General features: G+C 45.6%; 1 protein-coding gene across 4 annotated transcripts; it reads left to right on the top strand.

The window, feature by feature from the left end:
• Nucleotides 1-2,498: 2,498 nt before the first annotated feature.
• Nucleotides 2,499-22,555, top strand: Macir (macrophage immunometabolism regulator). 4 transcript variants are annotated; one of them, NM_001109086.1, is made up of 3 exons: nucleotides 2,499-2,742; nucleotides 10,261-10,350; nucleotides 20,093-22,555. In NM_001109086.1, the coding sequence occupies exon 3, from the start codon at nucleotides 20,116-20,118 to the stop codon at nucleotides 20,737-20,739; it is 624 nt and encodes a 207-aa protein (NP_001102556.1). In that variant the 5' UTR covers nucleotides 2,499-2,742; nucleotides 10,261-10,350; nucleotides 20,093-20,115; the 3' UTR covers nucleotides 20,740-22,555. The 4 variants fall into 4 exon arrangements, with proteins under 4 accessions (NP_001102556.1, XP_017452097.1, XP_038940055.1 ...); XM_017596608.3 differs by lacking the exon at nucleotides 2,499-2,742 and adding an exon at nucleotides 2,886-3,024; XM_039084127.2 differs by lacking the exon at nucleotides 2,499-2,742 and adding an exon at nucleotides 3,687-3,827.
• Nucleotides 22,556-25,671: the final 3,116 nt, after the last annotated feature.

Below are 25,671 nucleotides of genomic sequence, written 5' to 3' on the forward strand. Positions count from 1 at the left end.
CTGCAGTTAGCTTCTGCTTCCGTGGGCGGGGGCTACTTCCAGGAGACTTGGTTTTGCCCCCATCTCAGGAGCCTCTGCCTTTATTTTCCAGGCAGGGACTGTGGGTACTGGGCATCTGATCCCCTGCACTGGGGGAGACCTCTACTTAGCATCTAAGACCCTTGCTGCACTCAGTTAAGGTGCTGGTAGACAGGGCCATGCCTGCACTGCCTTATGTCACCCTGCTGGAAACAAGGTGGTTTTACAAGGAGGCAGTGTGGTGTTTCTTGCATATCTGCCACCGTAGTTTCAGGTTTTCAACATCATCATCACCATCACCATCATTATCATCATCACCACCACCACCACTACCACCACCGTCGTCGTCGTCATCATCATCATCCATCAGTGAATAATTCTTCCCAGACAAGTGACATTTGAGAAGCCATTTTTTTTTCTTTTCCAGAGGTGGGAAGGATGCTTCAAGGCAAGATAGAACCTCAAAGGTGGTAGGCATTTGAGATGGAGCTCCTGAGCCCCAGGTTCAGAAAGGCCTTTTGGATTACAAGTTAAACTTAACATTTGAGACCGGTCCTTTTAAAGCATGTCTGTCTGTCTGTCTCCTCTCTCCCCTTCTTTCTTTCTGTCTGCCTGTCTGTCTGTCTTCTCTCTCACTCTCCCTTCTTCTTTCTTTTTTCCTTCTGGATTAACTTTTTCATAGTGGAATACCCAGAAAGCTTTGCAAAGTGTCTCAATCTTGCTTTCTTCTTTCATAAGCCCATAGCTACCATCCTGAGGGGTCCTACAAACTCTAAATATGACAGTCTCTAAACATAACCGTCATGAACCACATGTAAAGCTGTTGTCAGCTAAACTGACCTAGTGAATTGGTTTAAGATGTTCTTGGTGACACTGAAGAACTAACCTAACTTTTGATTGGGTGAAGAATCTCAGGGGTGGGAACGTGGGGCACCGCCTTGCGTGGGAGACAGCTGGAGACCAGGCTAGTTTTGAGCCTAATGAACCGAGAGACTAGTCAGAATTTTATTGCTTCTGGCCAAAGAACATTGCTAAAATTTCAGAACAAGGGCCAAGTTACAAGGTGTTCTCCTGAAAAAATTATGAGTTCAGACAGGACGAAATGAAATTAAGCCTCTCGAAATAAAATATAATGTTTTTGAAGTACTTTTATAAGACTGAACATCAGAATACACTGCTGTGACAAACATTCAAATCTGAAATAACTTTGAGCACTTTCTCTAAGATATCCATGGCAGGGTGAGGGGAAGGGAAGCCACAAAACAACAGAACAAATAAAGAAATATAAAAAGTCTGATCATTTAAGCATTCAGTACCTGAACAGTGCACTGGGGTCTATCTAGATTTGGTAAGTTACTTGCATACCATGTTGGGAAAAAGAACTATTTGAGAACATTCATGAATCTGGCCTCTTCCTTCCACTTTCTGACACTTACATCAGAGCACATGAAAGGCAATTGAGTAAGTGTGCTTCAGTTACAGAGAAACCAGAAGCCATGTCTTGGACCCAGAGTATATTTATTAACCTTGGTCTTGTTGGGGACATATATAGACTCTGGAACAAGAACGATTTGCTTTGTTCCTAGTAGTCTAAATGAAATTTATGACTTTATGTTCAGATAAAGCATCCTTTAAAAGACCACACAAAGCAGGAACCTGAAGTTACAATTTATAAATGCACAAACAGCTCAGCCGCATAATTGGTCTGTAACTTTAAGGAAGTAACTCATGTTTTCTGCCTTTAAAATGTGGATTAGAGCAGTTGAGAGCTGCAAACTTGGAAATGTGCGACAAAAGGGTTGTCACCTAGAGCCAAATACATATCAGCAAATATTTGTATGCTGCGTTTAGCCACTTCGGCAGGGTGAGAGAAAATCTTGTTGGATTGACACCTCACCCCTGTAATCCCACCACTCTGGAGACTAAGGCAAGAGGGTTTCCGGGAGCTTGAGTCCAGCCTAGGCTACAGTGTAAGACCTTGTCAAGACAGAAAGGGAAGGAAGGGAGGAAGGAAAAGAGAAGAGAAACAAATGACTCAGGTTGAATTTGCTCTTCACCCTGTCCCCATATTTAGTGGTTTATTAATATTATTGTTATTGTTGTTATTACTATGATGATGGTGATGGTGGTGGTGGTGGTGGTTGATGACGACGACGACGACGACGACGGTACAATTTGTAACTTCCTGGGCTTCTGCTCTCCACAACTTCTGATCAGCAGAAATTCAAAAATCACAGTCATCCCCAAACAGTTTAGCACACCGCTCTGCAGGAGCCGTCCACATTGCCAGGCTTGCGGGCTGCGGCTCCCGGGCGACGACCGCGGGCTTTGGTCCGGGAGCGGTGTGGCATCACGCCGCCGCCTCGCGTCCCCGCAACTGCCTCGGGTTCTGCGCTCTCCAGCCGCCAGCCCAGCAGCGCCTTTTCCAGCCGCCCGCCCAGCCCAGCGTGCGAGCCTGGCGCAGGAGGCGGGCTCTGCGCTTCCCGGCCTCGCCTCCGCAGCCGGCGGGAGGAGGCGGGAAGGCGGGCGGAGGCGGGGGAGGAGGCGGGACTACGGCGGGCCGTAGCTGGCGCCGAGCGCGGTGGGAGAGCAGCGGGTACCCGGCTGGCTCGACTGGCGGCCTCTGCCCACACCTCGGCGCCGCAGCCCCGCTCCTCGCCCGCCCTTGGCTCCTGGCTCTGCGGCCGCCGGCCATAGAGGAGCCGGCGGAACCCTGGACGACCGGTACGTTTGACGGGGAGCGCCACTCCTCCTGCAACCTTTTGTGCTGCAGAGGTGGCGGCGGGGATGGGTGGGGTACGCGCGTGAGTGTGGGTGCCCCAGTCAGCGAGCCACAGTGCCAGCCCCAGGCACGGCGCCGCCCCTTCCTCCTCGCCTCGTGTCCGGGCCGGGCGCGCGGTGTGTGCGCAGCGCCGGGAAGCCCCGGGCCGCGCCGGCCTCGGCGATGGCTGGCGGCGCAGCCTCGGTGACACCGGGGTCGCGAGTGCAGCTGGTCCCTCAGCCCCGGTGAGGATGGCTGGCGTGGTGATGGGGGGACTGGAACCTGGGGTGGGGCCCGAGCTGGGTGCGAGAGCCCGCAGCTTCCTGGCACAGGGGTGGGGCCGGGGACGCGGGAGTGTGCGGCGCGGGTGAGTGTGCGGGGGCGTGCGCCCCGTGTGCGCGCGGCGAGCGAGCGGGACAGGCGGGCGTGCGCTCGCCGCCGACGTGCGGTGCGGGGACTCTGCGACCCGGAGCGACGCTCCCGCGGTGCCGAGGTGCGGAAGTCTGGGTGCGTCCGCGCGCGCCACCTCGGCTGCTCGCCCTACCCGCAGCGCCAGGCGGCAGGCCCTGGGGAGGCCCATTGAGAAGTAGCGCTCGCCCGGCTCGCCGCCCCTCTGGTCCCAACGGTGTGCGAGTCAGGGCTGCGGGCTACAGATAGCGGCCAGAGACAGCCCCTGACGACCTTATCTCTGTCGCCTGTGCGCGCTGCACCTCGCGGGCGAGGCAGAAGCCGGTGCGGCGGCTGGTGACGGACGGACCGGTTGTGATCGAGGAGCGTCTGTAGACTGGGGTTCGCGGCCCGGCGCCTGCCAGAAACTAAGGCGGCAGATGTCTCCCGCACCGCCGCCCTCGCCCCACCTGTCGCGGGTGGACTTTGGGTCGGGTGGGAAGCCTAGGAAAGGGCGCCTGGCGGCGGCGGCCAGCGCTCAGACCTTGAGAAGCGGCCCATTGTGAAGCTGCCAAAGTCGCTCTAGTGGTGGAATCTGCAAATCTCGGCCAGGAAGGAACCCAGTTCACGGAGGGAAAGACGGCCGCGTGCTTTCCCCTTGGCAAGTGTCTGCCTCGCTAGAGACTCCCGGGCTCTCCGCCCACGCCGCATTGCTTCGAGTGGCTGAGGATTTCTGTAGGACCGGTGGATGCGGGGTGTGGGGTGTGGGGTGTGGGGTGTGTGTGTGTGTGTGTGTGTGTGTGTGTGTGTGTGTGTGTGTGTGTGTCGTTGAACTTTTTCATCCTTCCAAGAGGAGTAATTATGGACACAGCAACATTGTACCCGGTTAGCGGCACCTAGCCCAAAGAGCAGAAGCTGCACAAGATCTCTGAGGTTTCAAAACTTCGTTTTATGTTGTTTTTTTTTTTCCCCAGAATGCAGCTATATAATTTCAGATGCTTTACGGTGGTGCAACAAGGTAGACACGAAGGATTGGAAACAACTTTTCCACAAAGTTTATTTTCCCAATTAGTTCAGAGCGTAGTTATTAACCCAGAAGCTTTGACCTTACAGTGTATGCTTGGGTTATTTGAATGAATGGATGTTTCGCTGATATTGGGTGTTTTTATTACGATACCTTGGATTAAAAACAAAACGGACAGGATGAAATATAAGCGTTCACGAGCACCGAGACTACCCAGCTTTGGTAAGAATTGGTGCATAAAATGTGTTTGTGGCATCGTTTTTAAATTATAAGTGGAACTGTTAGCGCTAAGCCTCCCAGGTGTAAGGGATCACTACCATTACTAACGGCCAATTACGTGTTCCATAGTTTTGAAGAGGTCACATAACATTTTGTCTTTAAAAGTAGTTGGCGTGATGAGAACATTCGTTTATGAACACCATTTAAGTTTTTGTTTCCTCGTTGGTTATTTTCCCCATGAATACCCAGTTTTCAGTTTTCCTTCCGGAAGGTGAATCACCTCCAGAGATACCTGTCTCTTAGTGGTTATGTTGCCAGAAGAGGCAGGTTTCCTGTAAAGTCTGCCAGCAGACATGCGGTTTCAGCTGTTGTCAGACATGTTTGGAGTGAAGCTGAGTAGGATGGAGTACCGCGGGCTTGATTTTAATTAGCAGAGATGGAAACCAAATGACTGCCTGGCTTTTTAAGGGACCTGCTATTAAGAGAACCGATACTAGAAAGAGGAACACACGTATTTGTGTCTTTCTGAACCAATTATAGGTTGCCTTACCATGCTGGGAAGGTGGTGGTTTGTTGGTAAGGTCAAAGGAGGTTTTTAAAAAGTCACACTGCACTTTTAACTGCTCTTCCAAACCCTTAGGGGTTTGGTTTTTAAAAGCTGAAGAAAGGTAAGATGGTGGCAAGTGGTCTCCATGGTGAGAGCACACGGGTTCAGCATTTTGTTTTCTAGTCGGCTCTGTAATCTGTCTGGCAGCTGAACCGTTTTATTTCTGTTCAGTGTTTTTCTACTTGAATATTTTGGTCCCTTATTTCTTTATTTTAGAGTAGTCTTTGAGAGCAGAAAATATTTTGATTACAAAACATTTTTGACAGTTGAAATGGAATTTCCCCTGCCCTGTGGGTACACACACACACACACACACACACACACACACACACACACCTGTATACTGATAATTTTTTTTCTGTTTTTTAATTAGTGGATCTGAGGGATGCACGGAATACACACATTTAGGTACTTAAGAGTAAAGACTTTGTTTAGAAGTGAACATTTCTATGTAAAACAGACAACTGGTGGTGGGTAGTGTTCCACTTCGCTGGTTCATGTGGGAGGATTTCGTCTGGCATGGTGAGAGACCTTTAAACCTGCCGCCACTGCTTTTCCACGCTCAGGAAATAGTGTTGAATGGCTAGATACATCATTGAGCCAGTGGCTCCGTGGATATGCCTCTCAGGGTACAGTAGTAGAGAGATTTATTTTCCATTATGCAATGCACACCTCTTTGCTGTTTTGTATGTTGGGATAGGGTAACAGTATGTTTGTCATCCTAAGATACTCAGGGTTCAAGAGGTTCCGCAGATGACCATGCCAGGGAAGTAATGAATGAAACATTACTTTTGGAAGGGCTTTATTAACTAATGTAGCACTTACTAGTTCATGCTTTAAACTTTTCAACTTGTGGGGTCTCATTTCTCACAGTTGGATGTCTTCTTTTTCTTCTCTACCTGTGGCTTCCCTGTCCAGAAGCAGTTGGCTGCACATGGCCGTGTTTAAGTTTCCTGTCCACATTATTTACAGAGGAATGCCGTGGAGAGCTTTCTGTTTGTTTCAGCACTCTGTTTTGGAAACATTGTATCTTAAAGCTTTAGCTTCGCTGCTCTTAGTCTGTTTTCCTGTGCATTTTTTATTTTCTGTCCAAAGAACTTGACATCTGTCTTTCCCATTCACCATCTAAAAGCCTTCAAATGCCAGGATGCAACAATAGTCCGTTATCAGTGTGAGGGAGGTCTAGAGTTTTAAAATATTTTAAAATTAGATGGCTTTATTTGAAAGTTCTATTTTGGCGTGACTTTATTACAGCTTTTAAGTTTTATTTTGGGAATGGTAGTGAAAGCTTTACTCTAACTTTGCAGTAGATTGCAGTTCGGCCAGTCTTACAGGAGGTTTGGAGAGCTCCGGTGTGCTCCTTTTTGACTCTCTCTCTCTTTTCCACTTCCTGGTGTCTGTGGCTCAATGGTTACACATAAACATCAATGTCAGGAGTGAGAATGGGGTCCAGGAGGATGTTCCTTTACTTGGCTCACCTTGGCTCACTGTAGTGGGACCTGCTCTATTTTTGACTTGGCAGTGTAAACCAGGGATAATCAGTCACTTCACTTTGCTCATTATGAAATTACAGAGCATTTCTAGACTTCCTCATCAGCTCAGTGCTGTGTGGTAATTGCTGTAAGGCTCCTCTGCTTTTAAATTTAGACTGAGGATCTAACCAGGTCTGTGTCTTTCTATTGACGTAAAAAAGTTTGAAATATTTTTCTAGTGCATCTAAAAGATTGGAAAGAACATGCCACCAAATGGCTTGGCATAAATTATGTGAAAGCGAAATGAAACTTAAGACTTTCAGAATTGTCTGTATTCAGAATTGAGGGAGGCATTCACGTTTTTTTTTCTAATGTTTGTTTTTGGTTTTCAGTCTTAAGTTTCTAAGAGTGTGCATCAAATTTGTCTCACTTTATGACTGGTGAAGCTCTGGCATCCAATTGCAAAACAGCCAGTAGCCTGCAATATTGTGGGGGATGTTCCTGCTGTTATAATTAAGGTTTCTCCTGCTGTGATGGAGCACCATGGCAGAGCAGCTTGGGGAGGAAAGGGTTGATTTGGCTGACACTTCCATATCTTAGTCCATCATTGAAAGAAGTCCGGACAGGAGCTCACGCAGGGCTGGAACCTGGAGTCAGGAAACGATGCAGAGGTCATGGTACTGCTTATAGGCTTCCTCCTCATGGATGGTTCAGCCTGCTTTTGAAAATAGATTTCAGGACCGTCAGTCCTGGGATGGCACTGTCCACAATGAGCTGGGTCCTCCCCAATCAATCACTAAGAAAATGCCGTGTGGGCTTTTCTATAGTCCTATAAAAGTGTCATATGGTTTATACTTTAAAATATTTACCTATTTGTCTGGTGTGTGTGTGTGTGTGTGTGTGTGTGTGTGTGTCTCTGTGGTATGCATGTATGTGTCTGTGGTGTGCCTGTGTGTAGAGTGTGTGTGTGTGTATGTGTGTGTGTGTGTGTATGTGGTGTGCATGATGTGTGTGTCTGTGGTGTGCCTATGTGTGGTGTGAATGTATGTGTGTGTGTGTCTGTGGTGTGCCTGTGTGTATGGGTGTGTGTGTGTGTTTGTGTGTCTGTGGTGTGCCTGTGTGTATGCGCGTGTGTGTGTGTGTGTGTCTGTGGTATGCATGTGTGTCTGTGGTATGCATGTATGTGTCTGTGGTGTGCCTGTGTGTATGCGTGTGTGTGTGTGTGTGTGTATGTGGTGTGCATGATGTGTAGAGTGTGTGTGTGTGTGTGTGTATGTGGTGTGCATGATGTGTGTGTCTGTGGTGTGCCTATGTGTGGTGTGAATGTATGTGTGTGTGTGTGTGTGTGTCTGTGGTGTGCCTGTGTGTATGCGTGTGTGTGTGTGTGTGTGTGTGTGTGTGTGTTTTCTGGGGTTTGAGCACAAGTCTTCTCCGTCTCCATATTTGTGCTTTATAATGTTAGCATTTAAAAAGTTTGCAGTCACCTTGGAAGTAGTAATAAAACTGCCCCTCCAGTCATTTCATAAACAAGGCAATAAAACCTTTTATGTGAAATAACCTCGTGAAACACTTAGAGTAGGATTCCACCCACAGAAATGAATGGATATATGTTTTCTGGAGTGGAATTATCCTGTCTAAGGCTGCACTTACACACAAACTTGAGGATAGGCAAGTGGGTCCTGGAGCCTGGCTGGTTGCTGTGCAGACCCCCGCACTGCTCTCAAGTTGTAGTGTTTAACTGAATACTTAAAGTGAGGTTAATAAAATCCTCTTCACAGAGTAAGGATATCACATAAGTTATGTTTTCTGGCATGTCAAAGATACCGAAAAATGGTTTCTTTTTATTTCAGTTCCCTACTACAAATGTGAATTTCCTAACAATGATCTGTAAAGTTCTTGGTGGCGGAGGGTAATTATATGAAGAGAATACTTACATCACTAGGGAACAGATTTTGTTTCACTGTGCTTCAGTTTCTGTTAAGACCACAAGCCTCATTGGTGAGGGAGGCCCAAGTCTTAATTATGCAGATTGCTTGTTTGCTAAATTTAAACATACTTGGCTGTAAAAATATTAAGTAGAACATGTCTGTTCTCAGCATTAGAAGTGCCCGTGGCTGACAACACCAGGGTTCTTCCCATGATGAGCTGGTATATTAACTGCTTCTGGTTATCAAGCAAAATACCTTGAATTCAATAAATTATCTGTTACCTGAAACCCCTCTGTTCTGGAAGAGGAATAACAAACTAGCAACTCTTGGCCTTTTCTTTTGCTGTTTGTCTTTAGTCTGAGAACATGTTCAGAGCACACTGCTGTGTTTCCAGGCTCCACACCCCTATGTAGATAAAATGAACCCTCTCCACCCTTACGAGCCCAACCCCCCACCCCACCCCTTATGTTGAGTCCAAAATCGTGAACTCTGCAACCAATGAAACCTGTACAGGTTGAAGTGGACTTTGGGGGAGAGAGGGGTGTGTGTGTGTGTGTGTGTGTGTGTGTGTGTGTGTGTGTGTGTGTGTTTGTGTGTGTGTGTTGTCTTAACAAATTAATCCAATTAACTGGGGATGCAAGAGACAAAGATAGATTCTTTGAATTCCCGTGGTAAGAGGGGAATGACGTGGAGAAAATGCTACAGACATGAGTAGGTTGGCTCTTCTGGATTTTTAAGTGTTTCTGAGTTGGGGTGGTGCTTCAGTGGATGAAATGCCTCTGCTGCAGGAATGACTGTGACCTGAGCTTTTCCCCTGGTGTCCGCATGAAAGCTAGACACGGCAGTGCCCTTTTAAAAGCCCAGTGCTCTTTGACAGAGACAGGAGGATCCCAGTGACTCCTTGGCCAGTAGCCGGGCTAAATTTGATGATTGGTCAGTTTAATTAGAGTCCCTATCTCAAGAAATCGAGAACTAGGGCTTTGGCTCAGAGGCAGTGTCAGAGACTTGCTAGCAGGTTCAAGGTCCTGGCCTCACTCGTTCTGTACCAAAATAAATAAAGAAGGCAGTGCCTGATGTTGACCTCTGGTTTCCACATGCATGTATGCTTGAATGAACATGTAGACACACACACACACACACACACACACACACACACACACTCTAAACACACAAATCTTTCAGGAGCTTTCTAGTCCTTTGCCACAAGCAGTCTACTGCCTTTTTACTGCTGCTAATTTGGAGTTCAGACGAGTAGACACCAAGATTAATTTCATAATAATAAGATCACACACATCTGTAAAGGGCCTGCCTGCAGCATGTAAAACCCATTCATCTACCTCAGCTCCCTGGATCCGCATAACTCGTGTTAGGGAGGGACGGTGGTGTGATTAGCCTCATTTTAGAGACTGCTGTTTACCGAGGTCAAGAGGGAAAGTTCTTAGCTTGGCTGTAGCCACGGCCTACTCTTTCTGTGCCTACCTCAGCATTTCCCTGCTGGCCCCGATACAGTCCTCTAAGCACATCAGTAGCAATAGAACGATAAAAACAACATTTAAGCCTTCAATGTTTTGTGTGTTTTTATCTAGCCTAGCTAAATACTCTTAGTTTCTAGGCAGAGTCTGGGGAACAAGGGCAGGAAGATGTTTTGAAGACTCGTTTAGCCAAACTAAATCTCAAAGCCGTCTTTTTAGTTGAATTAATTAGTTACTGTGTCCCGTACAACCCGTGCCCAGTGTTAGCACCTCCTGCGCCTTTCATTCTGTTTTGCAGTTAGAATTGTTATGATTGCTCTATAAACCATTGCACGTTAAATTACAGGCTTCTTTCTGTGTCTCATGTTTTAGTGTCTGGAGTAGAACAGAAAAGTTACTATGCCTGTGCTCCCCAGGGACCCTTTGGAACTTACACAGTGACGTCATCTGGGATTTAGCCTGGTAAGTCACATTTTGTTGTTTCTGTTAGTTAAGCATCGTATGGATATAACATCATAGCGCCTCTTAAAGGCGACACAGATGAACAGGCAGAAACGATGTCCATGTATTATTACAGCCCTGTGTGCCACGGTCACCAGAGTCTAATGGCTGTAATTGAGCTTTGATGGCAGCGTGCTAAAATTACTTGAAATGTTCAATGCCTTCATGTGTTTTTCTTTTTCTGAAGTTCCTGTAAGACCCGGGACTTCTTAGGGAATGGTAGGATAGAAGTAGTTGATCAAATTTGAGGGATGATACAATAACAATTATTATTTCCACAACTGCCGAAGTAATTCACAAAAGGTTCTGGTGACATTATTTCCATAAGTAACAGTGGCTGAAGTCCACATAGTTGTCAGCTGCTGCCTACATGGCCGTCCTTTGTTTCCTCATACCATGAATTGATACAAGTGTGCAATACCTTGTCATCTTTCCGTTGTCCCCTCCCTTCCCCCATGCCTCTGTGTATGCTCACATAGCTGTTTGTGTGGCTTCAAGTCTTCGGTGGGGAGAATCATTAAGAAGAGCTGTGTATTTTCAGGACTATGTTAGTGCCAGTGGCTGCTCTTTAAATCCTATGGTCTGGTCTCGTGCTTTGACTGACTTAGGGGTCCTTGTCTTTGGGGGAAGCTGATTTTGTAATTGGCAATCTCTGAATGGGTGGTCAACTGGAGGATGATTTCAAGGGATAATGCGGGAGTAGATGCATCATATCTAATTCATTTAAGGCCCACGAAGGATTTTGTTTTTCACTTTGTGTGTATTTGTGTGGGGGCATGGGCTTGTGCGTGCAAGTGCCTTCAGAGGCCAGAAGAGTGCATTGAGTCTCCTGGGGCTGGAGTTAGAGGTGGTTGTGAGGCAACATGGATGCTGGGAGCAAACTTGGGCCCCCTGCTAGAGCCTTACGTGGTTGGGTTTAACTGTGAGGTGTCTCTCCAGTGCATGCACTTAAAAACAAAAACCTGAAACACAACTAGAATCTCTAGATTTCAGGAAGAGAAGTAGTTCAGAGACTCACAGTACACTTGGACAGAATGCAGCTGGACACTGACCCACCCAACTAAAGGAAACTGGAAGAGAAGAGTGGGAGGCCACAGGGATATACACACATTCGAACGTCTCTGTATTTATCCATCTGTGTGTAAGTGTACATTCATAATACGTTTATCTGCATGCTCTATTTTTAATAAAGTAGGATTCTAGGAGAGGGTCAAAAGAGGAAGTGATTTACCCGCAGAGTGCATGAGATCACTGAAGAGTGCATGAGATCACTGAAGGCGATCCCATTCGTACAGGATAACCATTGAGTTTCCTTTTGCTTCTGAGACACTGTGGCCAAGAAATGAAGTTTTAGGGAATGGTGTAAAACTTGGCAACACATTACCAAATCCTCTCCCTTTTAATGTCAGGTTTATGGAAGGATAACGTGTTCGTGGTAACATTCATTTGAGTGTGGTTCAGAGTTTCCAAACGTCCCTTTGTACTGTTCCCTTCCCATCCCTGAACTTTTACCAGTCATGGATTAGTTTCTGCCCTGTTTTGCACTTTCCAGAATGCCATGCAAATGGAATCATTGTATATAGCTTTTCTGTCAGCCCACCTCACTTGTTGCCATGGGACTTCAGGCTGTTTGTTGCTGAATGGTGCTTGCTACATTGTATGTATGCCTGGAGTGATACTTGGACTCTTGCCAGGTTTGGATAATTATGAATGGTACTGTTGTGAATATTTATGTTCGTGTCTTAGTGTGAACATTTCTTCTCAGGTCGGTTGTAAGGCAGTTGGCTTATTTAATTAGCATTTATTTACCTTTGTAAGCAATGTTAAAGTGCTGCTCACCCTACCCCTGAGTCACTTGCATACCAAAGTGCATGCACGTGAACCTGAATCTCAGTCAGCATAGATTTGTTCCATTTTATATCCAACTTTAGCAAGTGTTGTCAGCAGATATTTTCAACCCTGAGTGGATCAGAGTGAGTAAATGTGAGGGCCTTCAGGACAGGGCCTGGAAGAGACACATTACGTCTACATGAGTGGCTTTAAGAGGCAGGTATTAGCAGAGCACAGTTCAGACAGACTGGCAACCTTTGAAACCTTCATGCGTGGTGAAATTGCCTGGCAGTTCTTGTTGTTCATTTGCTTTGAAGCATTTTATAGAAAAATGGATATGTTCCTAGCTTATGTGTTCGGGTATTTTGTGCACATCCATAGGTACCTATCCCTATGCATGCCTAGACATCCATAGGTACCTATCCCTATGCATGCCTAGACGCTAAGCTCCGGAAGCAGAGTTAAAGATGGTGTGATCAGCCACATGGGTGCTGAGATGAGAACCCCGACTGTTCTCAGCTTCAAGCTTCTCTTCTCTGTCCTTCCTACAGTAGACATCAGGCAAACTCCTGAGATTACCGTAGAGAATGGCTCCGTTCTACACTGTTCATTTCCGGTCCCTCTTGAAAAGGGTTTTGCTAGTATGATACCATTTTTGTTTTCTGTATTTAAGATGGTCACATCTACTTTCTTTTATTTTGTACTGCTACATGTTGCTAAACACAGTAAAGCATGTGAAGCAAGTGTTTTGATTACTGAGGTGATTTTGGTGGGTTATCCCCAATTTAGAAAAAAATTTTCCAGAAAAACAGACTTTTTTTTTAAAGGAAGATAATTGTGAGGATTGGGAAATGGTGTCAGTGAAGTGCCTGATGCACAAACATGAGGACCTGCGGCTAATCCCACATTTGGCATCCAGCTCTGGGAGGGCAGAGGAGGGTAAGAGCTGGGGCTCCTGACCTGTTCTTCCTAGCCAATCTTGGGAGTACCAGGATTATGGGAGTCTGTAAAAACCAACCAACCAATAAGACAAAAACAAGCAAACCCACAAGAGAGATGGCTCTTAGAAATAGCGCCATAGATTTTTCCTCTTGGCTTCCACATGCATGAGTATACATTTATATGCATATCCCACACATGAACACAGATTTCTACTCCCCCTCCCTATTACACACACACACACACACACACACACACACACACACACACTTATAATTTTGTATAGCATTTATGAAAACCAGCAGCTATTTCCAAGTTGCTGTAAGAAGCTGGGGCATTTGTGCTGTATCTTCAAAATACTGCTTTTTTTGCCAAATGTATAGGAAATAAGGCTTCTTGGAGAGTGTTAGAACTGTGCACAGTGTATACAGATTGTGCATAAAGAATCTTCTGTGCGTCTGTTGTAGTTGTACTCTGGTTTAGTCTCAGCCAGGACTGTGTTAGGTAGGGTAAGACACATTAAAAATGTACACTTTCTGTTTGTCTAGATTATATAAACATTTTTTCCATTTGTTGAAGGAAATCGGATACTTTGTTTATAACCTGTGCATGATAACATCTGTGAGGCATGAAAATCTCAGCATTAAGGTGCAGAGTGGAAGCCGTGGCCGCTCGGTTTCTCTCTTCCTTCGGAGAAGGCAAACACATTATCCTTTGGACTCGCCTTCTCCCTCCTTCAGCAGTTCCTATTTATATGCAGCGAGAGTTGGAACAGGACACTCTCCTGGTGAATGTCTAGATTGTACTTTAGAGAAGCGTTCACAGTAACGTTGGGTTATATAAAATGCTGCATTCTCTTTGTGGAAAAGAAATGGGAACATTTTCTATAAAGCTTTGTGGCAGTTGCTAAAATAATTTACAAAGCATATGTTCTTTGACTCAGCATTTTAGTTTTGGAATTTCTTGCAAAGTTAGTTGTTCTCTGTCTTTCTCTGCCTCTGTCTGTCTCTGTCTGTCTGTCTGTCTGTCTGTCTCTGTGTGTGTGCACGCACCTGCAGGCGTGTACACATACAAATAAACACCTACTCTCATATTAATGAGAACATTGTAAGGAAGTGAAGAGAGATTTTTTTTTTGGTTTTAAGAGAATATTGAGTATGAATTATTTGAATCGAATGTCTTTCAGTCTATGTGGATTAATTTTAGAGATTTCAAAACTAATAAAAACAAAAGGTAATCATTGAAACAGGCTGTTGAGGAATGCACAGGGGTAGGAAGTGTCTGGTTGGGGAAAGTGGGTATGGAAATGTCTGTGGGCTATGGGCTGTTTGAAGAGCTCTGTAACTCTCGGAGGCAGTGAGGAGGAGGAGGACAGTGCCTCATGGCTGTAGCATGGGCAGGGGAGTCTTTCCCTTCTGAGTACCCATCAACAGAGTTGGCTGTGTGTGTACCCAGGTTATCCTTTGGAAATACTGGCTTCTCTAAGAGTTTTATGTTGTACCCAAACTTCGCTAGATCCTTAATTAATTAATTAATTAATTAATTAATTTTGGTGAAAGATATTTCTTATAATCTAAGCCAGAGTTTAGGACAGGGATGAGGAAGGTGTGTTAGGAGTGGACGGTGAAGCAGGTCAGTGTCTTAATTAGTTGAAAGAGTCCAGCCATCAAATACCACGTCCTTTGACATCCTGGTAAAGCTTTAGGAAGTTGATACATTCCGAGGGTGTGGTGTGCTAATGACATATGGATATACATAGTAGGAAAAGGTATCCTGGATAGTTATACGTTATTGTTTGGGCCTCCTGCCTTTAGTATCAGCCAACGTTTACGATTTCACACTAGTCAACTGTGAAAATGTGTGACCTGTGTTAGCTGACCTAGAGTCTTCTGGTTGAATGCTTCTACGTGTATTCCAAGACACAGTCACACCTGTGAACATTACCAGGTCTTTGCTGTTTTCATTGGCTTGAGAAGATCTTTACTTGCCATACAGAACTTTGTGTTTACTTGTTTAAAAACAGTTTTAAAAGCATTATGTTGACTTTTCTACAAGTTGACCTTTCTAGTTTTATCTTTGTGTATATGTGCATATGTGCATGCAAGTATATGCATGTGTGTGTGTGTACATGGGTGTGTGTGTGCATGTGTGAGTATAGGTGTATGTGTGTGTGTAGATATATGTGTATGCATGTGTGTGTGTACATGGGTATATGTATGTGTTTGTGTGAGTGTAGGTATATGTGTACATGTATTGTGTAGATGTGTGTGTGAGTGTGCCTGGGTGTGTGTATATGTGTATGTGTGTAGATATGTACGTATGCCTGTGTGTACATGGGTGTATGTTTGTGTATGTGTGAGTGTAGGTGTATGTGTACATGTATTGTGTAAATTTGTGTGTGCATGCATTGTGTGTGTACATGGGTGTGTGTGTGCATGCATGAGTGTAGGTGTATGTGTACATGTATGTGTGTGCACGTGTGTGCATGTGTACATATGTGTGTGGGGGACAGAAGACAGCATCTTCAGGTATTGGTCCACAGGTACTGTCCACCTTCCTGATTTGATTCAGAGTCTCTCATTGGCATGAAACTCACCAAGTAATTGAGGCTGGGTGCCCGGGGAGTCCTAGGAATAAGTCTCCTTTTGCATAACAAGCCCTAGTCCTGTGTTTTTAGCATGGATTCTAGGAATTCAGCCCAGCTCCCCCTGCTCACAAGGCAAGCACTTCTCTGGTCTGGCAATCTCCCCATACTATAGTTTTGTTTTCTGTGTATACACACACACACACACACACACATTTTTTTTACCCCTTCTGTTGTATAAGTTAACCCTCTTTTCTTCCAATTTTTGTTTCTAGTCTTCTGTTCTCATTATATATATAAAAGGTGTTTGTAGAAAGAAGGGTGTCTTTAATGGTGTAGAGTGTAGACTGCGGGATCTGATTTCTCATGTGTGTGCTCGAGTGCTGTATGTGGGTGTTCAGCCTCACCCATGGTGCACCTGTGGAGGCCAGAGGTCAACACTGTGTGTCTTCCTTTATCACCCTCCACCTTATTTTGGAGACATGGGCACTTCCTGGACTGGATCTTTCCTTTTTGGCTAGACTGCCTAGCCAGTTGGACTCAGAGATCCCCTGTTTTGCATACCCTCACCCCTAGGATTACCTAAATGTAGTGGGTGCTGTGGATTTGAACCCAGGTCTTGAGTCTTGCACTTTGCCTATGGTGCTGCTCCCCCCACCTCCCCCGCCGTGGCTGATTTCTTGACTTACTGCTTGTTGTGTCTGCAGAAGTGGTGTTCTTTGTATACGTGTGCAATGATACTCATGACTATGTGGGATCCTGTCTCAGCCTTAAGCTGTTTGAACATGGGGCCACTTTGGAGTACGAGGCCAAACGCTGAGTCATGAGTAGGTTTGCTCTTTCACAGTGTGTCCACGGCAGAGTGGTTTTAAAAGCTTGAAGCCTGTGCCCTGATACATTAGCCATCACCAGTTACAGTCACGGTGCTGACTTTTCTGTGAAAGGCTTTTTAAATAAGAAACTTGGAGGCTGGGGTGTAGGTCAGTGTCTTTCGTATTCATGAGGCCCTGGGTTCAGTCAGCATCCACAAACAACATGAAAAACACTTCCTGTGGAAGAGCTCGTGTCTAAGGTGTGCCTCCAGGTGTACCCTGTGTCCTCAGTTTACACTGTGTGTGTAGGGGACGGGCTGACTTAGACACTTGTCATTCTTTGCTGTCTATTTTTTAAAAGTGGAATTCTGGAACTAGAAAAGCACCAAGCCTTTTCTTCAGCTGGGACAGTTGTCTTTGCCAAAGGATCCGAGAAGCCCAACTCCATTATTTCAGTAGTTTGCCTAGCATTTAAACTCATTCAGGAAGTTCCCAGGAACTCAGCAACGTATAATGTTTCCCTTCTAACCACCCAGCAGAATGGGAGCTACACGGACCACTTGGTTTGTCCTTCTGTCTGAGAGAAACAAAATGCTTACCCTTTGGTGTCTTCTCCTTGAAGCCTGGCTCTAGGCTGCTTCTGTAGCTTTGCACAGTAGGCTCTCATTAGAAGAGTGCTGTACATGGAAAGGCTCTAGAGATCTCCACGTTAGGGAGCGCAAGTTACCTAACTGTCACCTTCATTCTCTTTATTTGTGGAGGGGCCAGGAAGGAGAAGGGGGCCTCAGAAGCAGGCAAAGAGGTAAATGCAGACTAGGTGGGGTGTGCGGTAAAGAACCTTACATTCACTCGTGAGAGTGTCAGTGGGGCCACGCCTCATACAGTCAGTACCGATAAAAGAGTTGTAAGCAGTTTGTGAGAGCCCTGTTTCTTAAGGTGTTCCTTTTCATTTGTCAGCCTGTATACCACAGAGATGGAGGAAGCCAGCCAAGGAGCTGTTCTGAGAGAACACTCATTGTTTGTTGCTTGGGAGAAAAGTACTGATACACGAAGGCTAACAAGTGCAGACTTTGTGTTTAAGCGCACGCATAAAGTGTGTGCCTTATGACAGCGGCCTGCCTGGCAGTTGTCCTTACTCTAGGCAAAGTAGATGAGTCTCAGTACAGTGTGTGTGGATTGTCACCTAGTCCAGAGTACATAGGGTCTGAACTAGGGATGCTAAGAAGCCTATGTAACAAGTGGAAAAACAAACAAACAAAAAAACGAAAACAGGTTGGTGGAAACCCATGGATTGTCATAAAGTGTCACATTGGAAAGAAATTGAAGTCAGTACTTACTCAGTGAGGACTGATGGCTGCAGTGTCATTATCTAGGGGTGTGTGTGTGTGTGTATGTGTGTGTATGTGTGTGTGTGTGTGTGTGTGTGTGTGTGTGTGTGTGTGCGCGCGCGCACGCGCGCACTTGTGTTTTCTTTTCTTTTCCTGCTTGGCCCTGGTTGCTTGGACCTCACCATGCCTCTGTTCCTGGCCTTTCAGGATGAAGGGTCAGATTGAATTGCCACAGCTACCTGTCAGGTTGTGAAGGTCGAAGGCCTTAGATTTGTCCTCTCCAAGGTTACATAGTTAATGATCAAGGCCAGGTTACTTTGTTGCTTGGTGCTTGTCTTGGGACCCAAGTTCATTTAGCATAACGAGTAGGTGTGACTTGATATGGTTCTGTGAGGTTGGTTCCTAGGCTGAGGTGTCAAACAGGTCTAGACATACTGGCAGTGACTGTTTAGATCCCGTCAGCGGACAAGCAAGTTTGGTCTTAGGATGGTAACAAAATAGAACAGAACCAGTTACTCCAAATCCGGAAAGCCAGGAGAATAGTCTGAAGCTTACAGGAACCAGGGAGCCCTGTGCACGTGGTGCTGACCGTTACTGTCATATGTGGTAAGGGCAGGTGGCTGTTACTATTCTATGAGGTAAGGGCAGGTGGCCTCCTGTGCCTCTCAGTCACCCAGTGAAGGGAGAGGGAACAACCCTCACAGACTTGCTGTGATCCAGACTTCATCTGGATTTAGTTTTCTGCTTGCTCGACACTGAAGTGAGTACGGAAACCTTAGGAAGGCAGCTCCTTGTTTTTATAAAAGCTCTCTTGGGAGTCGTGTGACGTAGCAAACTCTTCTCAAGAAATTTCCCGTATTAAACTCAAGTTACTTGACATTTTGATTGGTTTTCTCAGAGGCTCCCTTAAAAACCAGTGGAAATTCGACTAAAATTAAACTTTCTCAGAAGACATCATCTCTGTTTTCTCTATTATTTTGTTTCCCCAAAATTTGTATTATCTGCTGGTTTCTAGGAACCCAGCCATTACTCATGACACCGCGTGTCATTAGGTTTTCAAAACTACATAAAGTGGTAATTGCAGTGAAGAATCCCATTATTCCTTGTGAATCATTCTTTTTATGAAACTGTTCAGGACTGTCTTAGGCATTGTAAAATAAAATAACTGTGCACTTCTCATGTTTTGTGGTTAAATAGTCATATAAAACGGCATTCGGTATTTTGCATTTATTTTTAAAAATTCATCTGTTTTTATTTTATGCCTACGGGTGTTTAGCCTACATGTGCGTCTGTGTGTGCAGTGCCTTCACAGGCCTGAAGAGGGCAGCAGATCATCCGGAGGGGCTCAGTTGGTTGTCAGCTGCCTGTGTGGGTGCTGGGAACCAAACTTGGGTCTGCCACAAGCACTGACCTTAACCTCTATGCCATCCCACCAGGTTCATTTCCATACATTTACTGTGAGCTTCAGGCTTAGCTTTTAAACTACCGAATGGTTTTGTTGAATTCATTGGAGAGCTCCAAGGATGGATTTTTTTTTTTTTTGCAAGGTTTCCCTCTCTCCTCTAAATGCTTAGTCACAGCGCCAGAATAGTTAAAAGCAGTAAGTTGGACAGTGTGATCCCCTCAAGCACTGTACCACAGGTCCGAAGGGCAGTGCACTTAGATATCTCAGTTAAACGAGAGGAAATGCAGTTTCCAAGTTGAATTGTTTGGAAACCTTGCCGTGAAAACCCGGGTGCTTACGCGTGTTTGTCTACTATTGGGATCTGTACTGAATTTCTAAGCGTCCCGAGGAGTAAATTCTTGTGTGCTTGAACTGAGAAGTCTATGACTTGGAGAAGTACCCCACTCTCCTTTCTTTTTTTTTTTTTTTTTGGTTCATTTTTTCGGAGCTGGGGACCGAACCCAGGGCCTTGCGCTTCCTAGGTAAGCGCTCTACCACTGAGCTAAATCCCCAGCCCCCCCACTCTCCTTTCTCATCTGTCCGATCCTCTCCGCAAAGCTGCGGCTGCTCGTTGAGCTGCCTGGGAGGTCCCGTGTGCAGAGCGGGAGTGCACATTTCTCGCCTGCTCTGATCTGGGGACAGAGGCAGGGATCCGTGTGCTGTACAGTGTGTCTCCCACTGCTCACGCTCTGTGTGTCCCGGCAGGATCGGGCTTGGCCCGGAGCCGTGTCTTCCTGCCGTCTAACCGGAGTCTGTTTGCTTTTAGGGGTGCGCAGCCTGGTGCCTAACATGGAAATGGATGTAAATGGGGAGCCCAGAAGCACCCTGACCACCCTGCCCCTGCCCGCGGCTGAGGGGAGCTCTCCAGGAAAGGCGGAGGCAGAGAAACCGCGCTGCTCCAGCACGCCGTGCTCCCCCATGCGTCGGACTGTGTCTGGTTATCAGATCCTCCACATGGACTCTAACTACTTGGTTGGCTTCACCACCGGGGAGGAGCTCCTGAAGTTAGCCCAGAAGTGCACGGGAGGGGAAGACAGCAAGGGGGAAGCCATGCCTCCCTTGCGCTCTAGACAGCTGGATGCGGGACTGGCGCGTTCCTCCCGTCTGTATAAAACTAGAAGTAGATACTATCAGCCATATGAGATCCCAGCTGTCAATGGCAGAAGGCGAAGGCGGATGCCCAGCTCAGGAGACAAGTGCACCAAATCCCTACCTTACGAACCCTACAAGGCCCTCCATGGGCCCCTGCCTCTATGTCTTCTTAAAGGTAAGAGGGCTCACTCCAAATCCCTGGACTACCTCAATCTAGATAAAATGAGCATCAAGGAGCCAGCTGACACGGAAGTGCTACAGTACCAGCTTCAGCACCTGACCCTGCGAGGGGACCGAGTGTTCGCTAGAAACAATACATGAATGGCTTGCACAAGAGGTTTCAACCACTTTAGGTCGGCCCGTACTCGGCTGGAGGAAAATCTGCTGTCGTACTCTGTACATGACCTTCACATTAGAGATGGTTATATCAGCTAAGTGTTCCCGGGACAGAAAAATTGTCTGGATCAAGTTTTGGATACAGGAATGAAATCACAGGCACTTGGGGCGGGGCGGGGGGGAATATCATTCTAGAGCACGAAACTGCAAAGAAAACCGAATGTTTGACCGTGAGTTTGCATAGCTTTTTAGCTAGGAAAAGGCTTTGGTGCAGGAATTTCACCTTTCCGGATTCTGACACCCTAATTGGGAAATGTTACCTGCTTGGTTGTTGCTAACTTGGTATGACTCATTAGGAGTTTATATTCAAGCACCCAGTGCTTCTTGGATCTCTGTATTTCAGTATAAAAGTGTATGTAATGATTCGTCTTACGAAATTTAGAGCTTGAACACGGCTGAACTGGACCACTTTTTATTTTTAAATATTGAGTTTAAATATTTTATAACTGGTTTTGCACTGAAAACAATTAACATTTCAGATAATTAAGAGAGTAATCTTTCTTCACTTGCCTCAGTGATAATATTGAGCGACGGATTTTTTTTTTTTTAATTTCCGCATGGAAAGTTACTGATCTTTATGGCTGTAAAATATTCCTTTCTAAGCATTATTAAAGTTGTGTCTTAGTAAAATTAAATTTGGGATACAAAGTATTTCTTTCATGATGGGTAGCGGGGTGGGGTGCTTTTCCCAGAATGTTTCCAACTTGAAGTTTCCATCAGTTGGAAACATTTCCTGAGCGCTTAGTTATCAATTTAAATTCCACGTGGAGCTTGAACATGGGAGGATTCTCCCCTGGGCTGTCGGCACAGTGCTGCTTGTATTCTCACTTCTTGTAAGTTGACTCTAATTCTAGCAGAGGAGCTCCTGACTTTGACTATCAAATGCTTAAACTAAGTCTGAAGTGACACCACTCAGCCCAGGGTCGCCACTCTGTGCAGGGTGATTCTCATCAGAATTTTAGTTTCCGGATTAGCCTAGGAGCCTAGCATGCTCCTACTGTTTTAATGGGCTAATCCTGGATTACCTAACAGTTTATGTCTGTCACACTGGTTTCGTTTGTTGCTAAAGAAATAATTCCTTGCCTTTAGTAACAGAAGCAGCTCAACGATTCTTGACCATAAATGTGTGTAACTTTCCTTCTGTAAACATTTCTGTTTCTTTTACTCAGTCTTAAAGGTGCAATTTATTACTGATTTGGCAATTCTGGCTATATAGGACTACATATTTTATGTTTTCTTTGGGGGCACTGTGAGTTTCTAAGGGGTTAGCAGTCTTGCTTATAAAACAAGAATACTTTTTAATTGACGAATTGGGCCATTCCTGGAACAATCATAATTTTTCCTCTGTCCAGAATGGATGGCAACCTTTCCTTAGAGCAGAATTACTCTTAGAAACCCCAGGAGCTCTTAATAGAGAGGCAGCCATGTTGGCAACATGTAAGAGAGAGCTCAGGAGAGGCCGGCTCCCAGCTTACTGCATCAATCCAAGTTTTTGGTGGCTGGAAAGTTTCTGCTGTTTCTACTTTAAAGCAAACTGCACCTTTGTAACATATTGTACTGATGAATGGTCACTAAGATTAACTCTATCTATACAGTCATTAGTTTGACAAGTAATAGAATCCTGTCAGATGCCAAAGAGTTGGGATTTTTACCTTTAATGATTAAACACCGTTATTTATTGATGATTTACCCTCTGGAACTGTATTGTTTCTAACTGAAATAAAAGGGTGATGTAAACACACACTGTTCTGTGGTGCTTTCAATCAAACAGGTCATCCGTAGGCTCGCAAAGGACTCCACCCGAGGGAGAGACGTGAGGGCTCGGCTGGTCAGGCAGTTGCCTGGCCACCTGAGTTTGATTCCCAGGGCTCCCCTGGTAGAAGAAGAGAACCAGCTTCTATAAGTTTTCCTCCCGACGTCCACATCTGTGCCATGGCACATGTGTGCATATGTACACATGTTCTTGCACACAAGTAAATAAGTACATGTATGTATGGATTCCACACAAGCGTTTAAGACCCCAGTTTTAGCAGGGTCATTGTCCCTTCCAGATGAGGGAAGTATTCCCCACAGTGGTGTGGATCTAGCCTCCTCACTGGTAGAATGTGTGCCTGGGAGATTGTCCTGTGTGCCCTACATTTCTTAAGACAGATAAAAAGACGTCCCTTTTTAAGTTTTTCATTTGTCTTCGGCAAAGATAAATTTGTAAAATGTCTGATCTGACATAGTTGCTATGATTTGTTACATGGCCTCAGATAACGTAAGAACCAGTTTCCTAGATACAAAACATGGGCATTCTGACCAGCCATTTTCAGAGAATGGTGTTCTTGTGGTAGGAGTGCGTTGCCAGAGGAGGGGAGGAAGTCAGAGGGAGAAGAGGGCAGGGAGAGGGACAGAGAAGAAGCAGGGCAAAGGATGCAAATTTCGTTAAAGCGACAAGTGGTTCAATTTCCAGCTGTGGTGCTGCTCCTGACAGCCTCTAGGGAAGACGAGGAGCAAGACCATGGAAACCCCGTGGTCCGAGAACCCCAGATGCAAAGGCGGACTGCTGTATAGCTGGGCGTCCATCCGAGAGTCCATTTCTCCTCAGGTTTTCGTGCATGTCTGTGGACTTCAGTGTCTTATTCTTACCTCAGATTTACTTAATGGATTCAGTATTTTTATTCTGGGAAACTTCTAGAAGTGCCCGAGTTAACTTTCACAGGCAGATCGAGTTCTCACCAAGGAAGGCAAACGACTTAAATCTTGAGGAAAGCAACCTAGCTTTAATTATTTTCGTTCCGTCCTAATGTACTTTCCTCTTGGAAAGGCTTTTTATTCCACTGTGGTGGTTGAACTTTTTGCAATGAGATTTTTAAATGGCCCTGGCCTAAGTGGTTTGTTCTCAATCAGAGCACGGAGGAGAGGCTGTCACAGCTTCTAAGTGGCATACACGCTCTCAGAGAGATGGGTGGGGACGGGAGGAAGGTTGTATCCTGCCACTGTGCAGAGCACAGCACGTGTTAAGTTACCATGGCCTTCTTAAACAGTGCTGTTTGATTAGGGAGATGGAAATTGATGGGGCACATTGCTTTGGAAAGAATAAAACGTGATACAAAGCTGGACATGGCGACTGTCAATATTGAATGACGATTCTGTCTTTGTTACATTGTTCTCCAGGTAAGACTTCTGAAACAGACTTCTTTGATATGTTTTATCAGAAAAAAAATAAAGCTGGTTTTTTCCTCCCTTCGATGAGAACACTAGAAACAAAAGAAGAATGGATTTGAATTTGTTTCTTCTTTCACATGCTAAGTTCACAAAGCTCTGTTCTCTCTCTTTCTCTCTCTCTCTCTCTCTCTCTCTCTCTCTCTCTCTCTCTCTCTCACCCCCCTCTCTGTGTGTGTGTGTTTACGTGTGTACATGCATTTGAGTCCACAATGAGTTTGCATTTTGCCACTGTCAAGTTACTTTGTGCAAGGTTTTCTTTAACGGTTTTAGAAGTCTGACTGGATTGGAATGTTGCTTGCTGCCTTCTGTCTGTCGACTGCGTTGGATGTATGGGTCTATAGGCAAGTGCAGGTGTGGAAGGGACCACGGCAGCTGAGGTGGAAGAGGGTCCCCACGCAGTCACTGCAGTCCTTACGTGCTCCTGGCTGGCCCACTCCGGAGGAAGAGCTTTGAACATCTAGCTTTTACAGAGAAGTCAACAGCGTTTTCAGTGTCCTATTGGATGTTCTTGAGAGGATTCACGCTGTGTGCTGGTGAAGGGGTGGGCACGTGGCTCCGTGTTGACCTCCAGCCTCGCTCAGCAGGAGGAGGATGCTTTTCTATCTCTCTCCAGGGCTTCAAGAAGGGGAGATACCTCAGGCATTATGAACTTTCTGAAATTCAGGTCTCATGAGGTTGGAGATAGATTAGCAGTGAGCATGCTTAACTTCAGGCTTCTCACGGCCGCACGTGGCAGACAGAAGGGATGCTTCTGGGCAGTCGTTCCTAGAATCTAGATGTGACCTCGTTATCATTTTTTAAGGCCAGTCCTTGGGCAGCTGTGACATATGACCACCATGAGGCAGAACATGTTTTTCTTATATTTCGATATACCTCCTAGGATGAGGAACAAACGACAAGAAAGAGTCCACTCTGAACCTCACAATCTCAGTGGAGAGCAAGGATGGAGGTTGTCTCCACCATCAGCCTGGGCTCTGGGGCCAGAGTGGATTTAAGACAGTGGTTCTCGACCCTGTGGATCTCGGCCCCTTTGGAGGTTGCATATCTGACATCCTGCATATATGTTTGCATCATGGTTCATAACAGTAGCAAAATTAGTCATGGAGTAGCAACAAATTAATCTTATGGTTTGAGGTCACCTCACATGGGGAACTGTGTTAAAGGGTCAAAGCCTTAGGGAGGTTGAGAAGCACTGGTTTAAGACCTGCCTGACACGGGGACAGGTGGTTAAGGCCTAGACTTAGTGTTTATGGGATGGGTAGCAGTGTAAGACTGGAGGACTCGAGCCTTCTGGGAGTGAGTCTGAGAAAGACTTCTTAGTTTTTTCTCGGTGTTATAGGGATCTCGTGTGTTCTTATTGATGAACTGTGTAAAAGTTGAAATGGAAAGATACTTTTTTTCTTCTCAAAAGTGCCTTCTTAGGGAAATCTAGGGAGATTAAAAAAACAAAACAAAACAAAACAAAAAAAACAGGAGAAAGGCAGAAATCCTAGTAACTGACATTTATATGTCAGTGTATGTCAAACAGGTCCAGGGCCGCCTCTGTGTCCTCAGCTGTGTGGTGAATTGAACTGACCTACTTTCTAGAAGGGCTAAGGAGGAAGGGAGTTGAAACTGAAAATTTTAAGCTGGGCATTGAAGAGGCTG

This window comes from Rattus norvegicus, chromosome 9 (genome assembly GCF_036323735.1).
Source record: "Rattus norvegicus strain BN/NHsdMcwi chromosome 9, GRCr8, whole genome shotgun sequence".
Lineage (NCBI taxonomy): Eukaryota > Metazoa > Chordata > Mammalia > Rodentia > Muridae > Rattus > Rattus norvegicus.

What these genes read in the sequence shown, in the direction of transcription:
- Macir (NM_001109086.1), top strand. Translation starts at nt 20,116, where the DNA reads ATGGAAATGGATGTAAATGGGGAGCCCAGAAGCACCCTGACCACCCTG.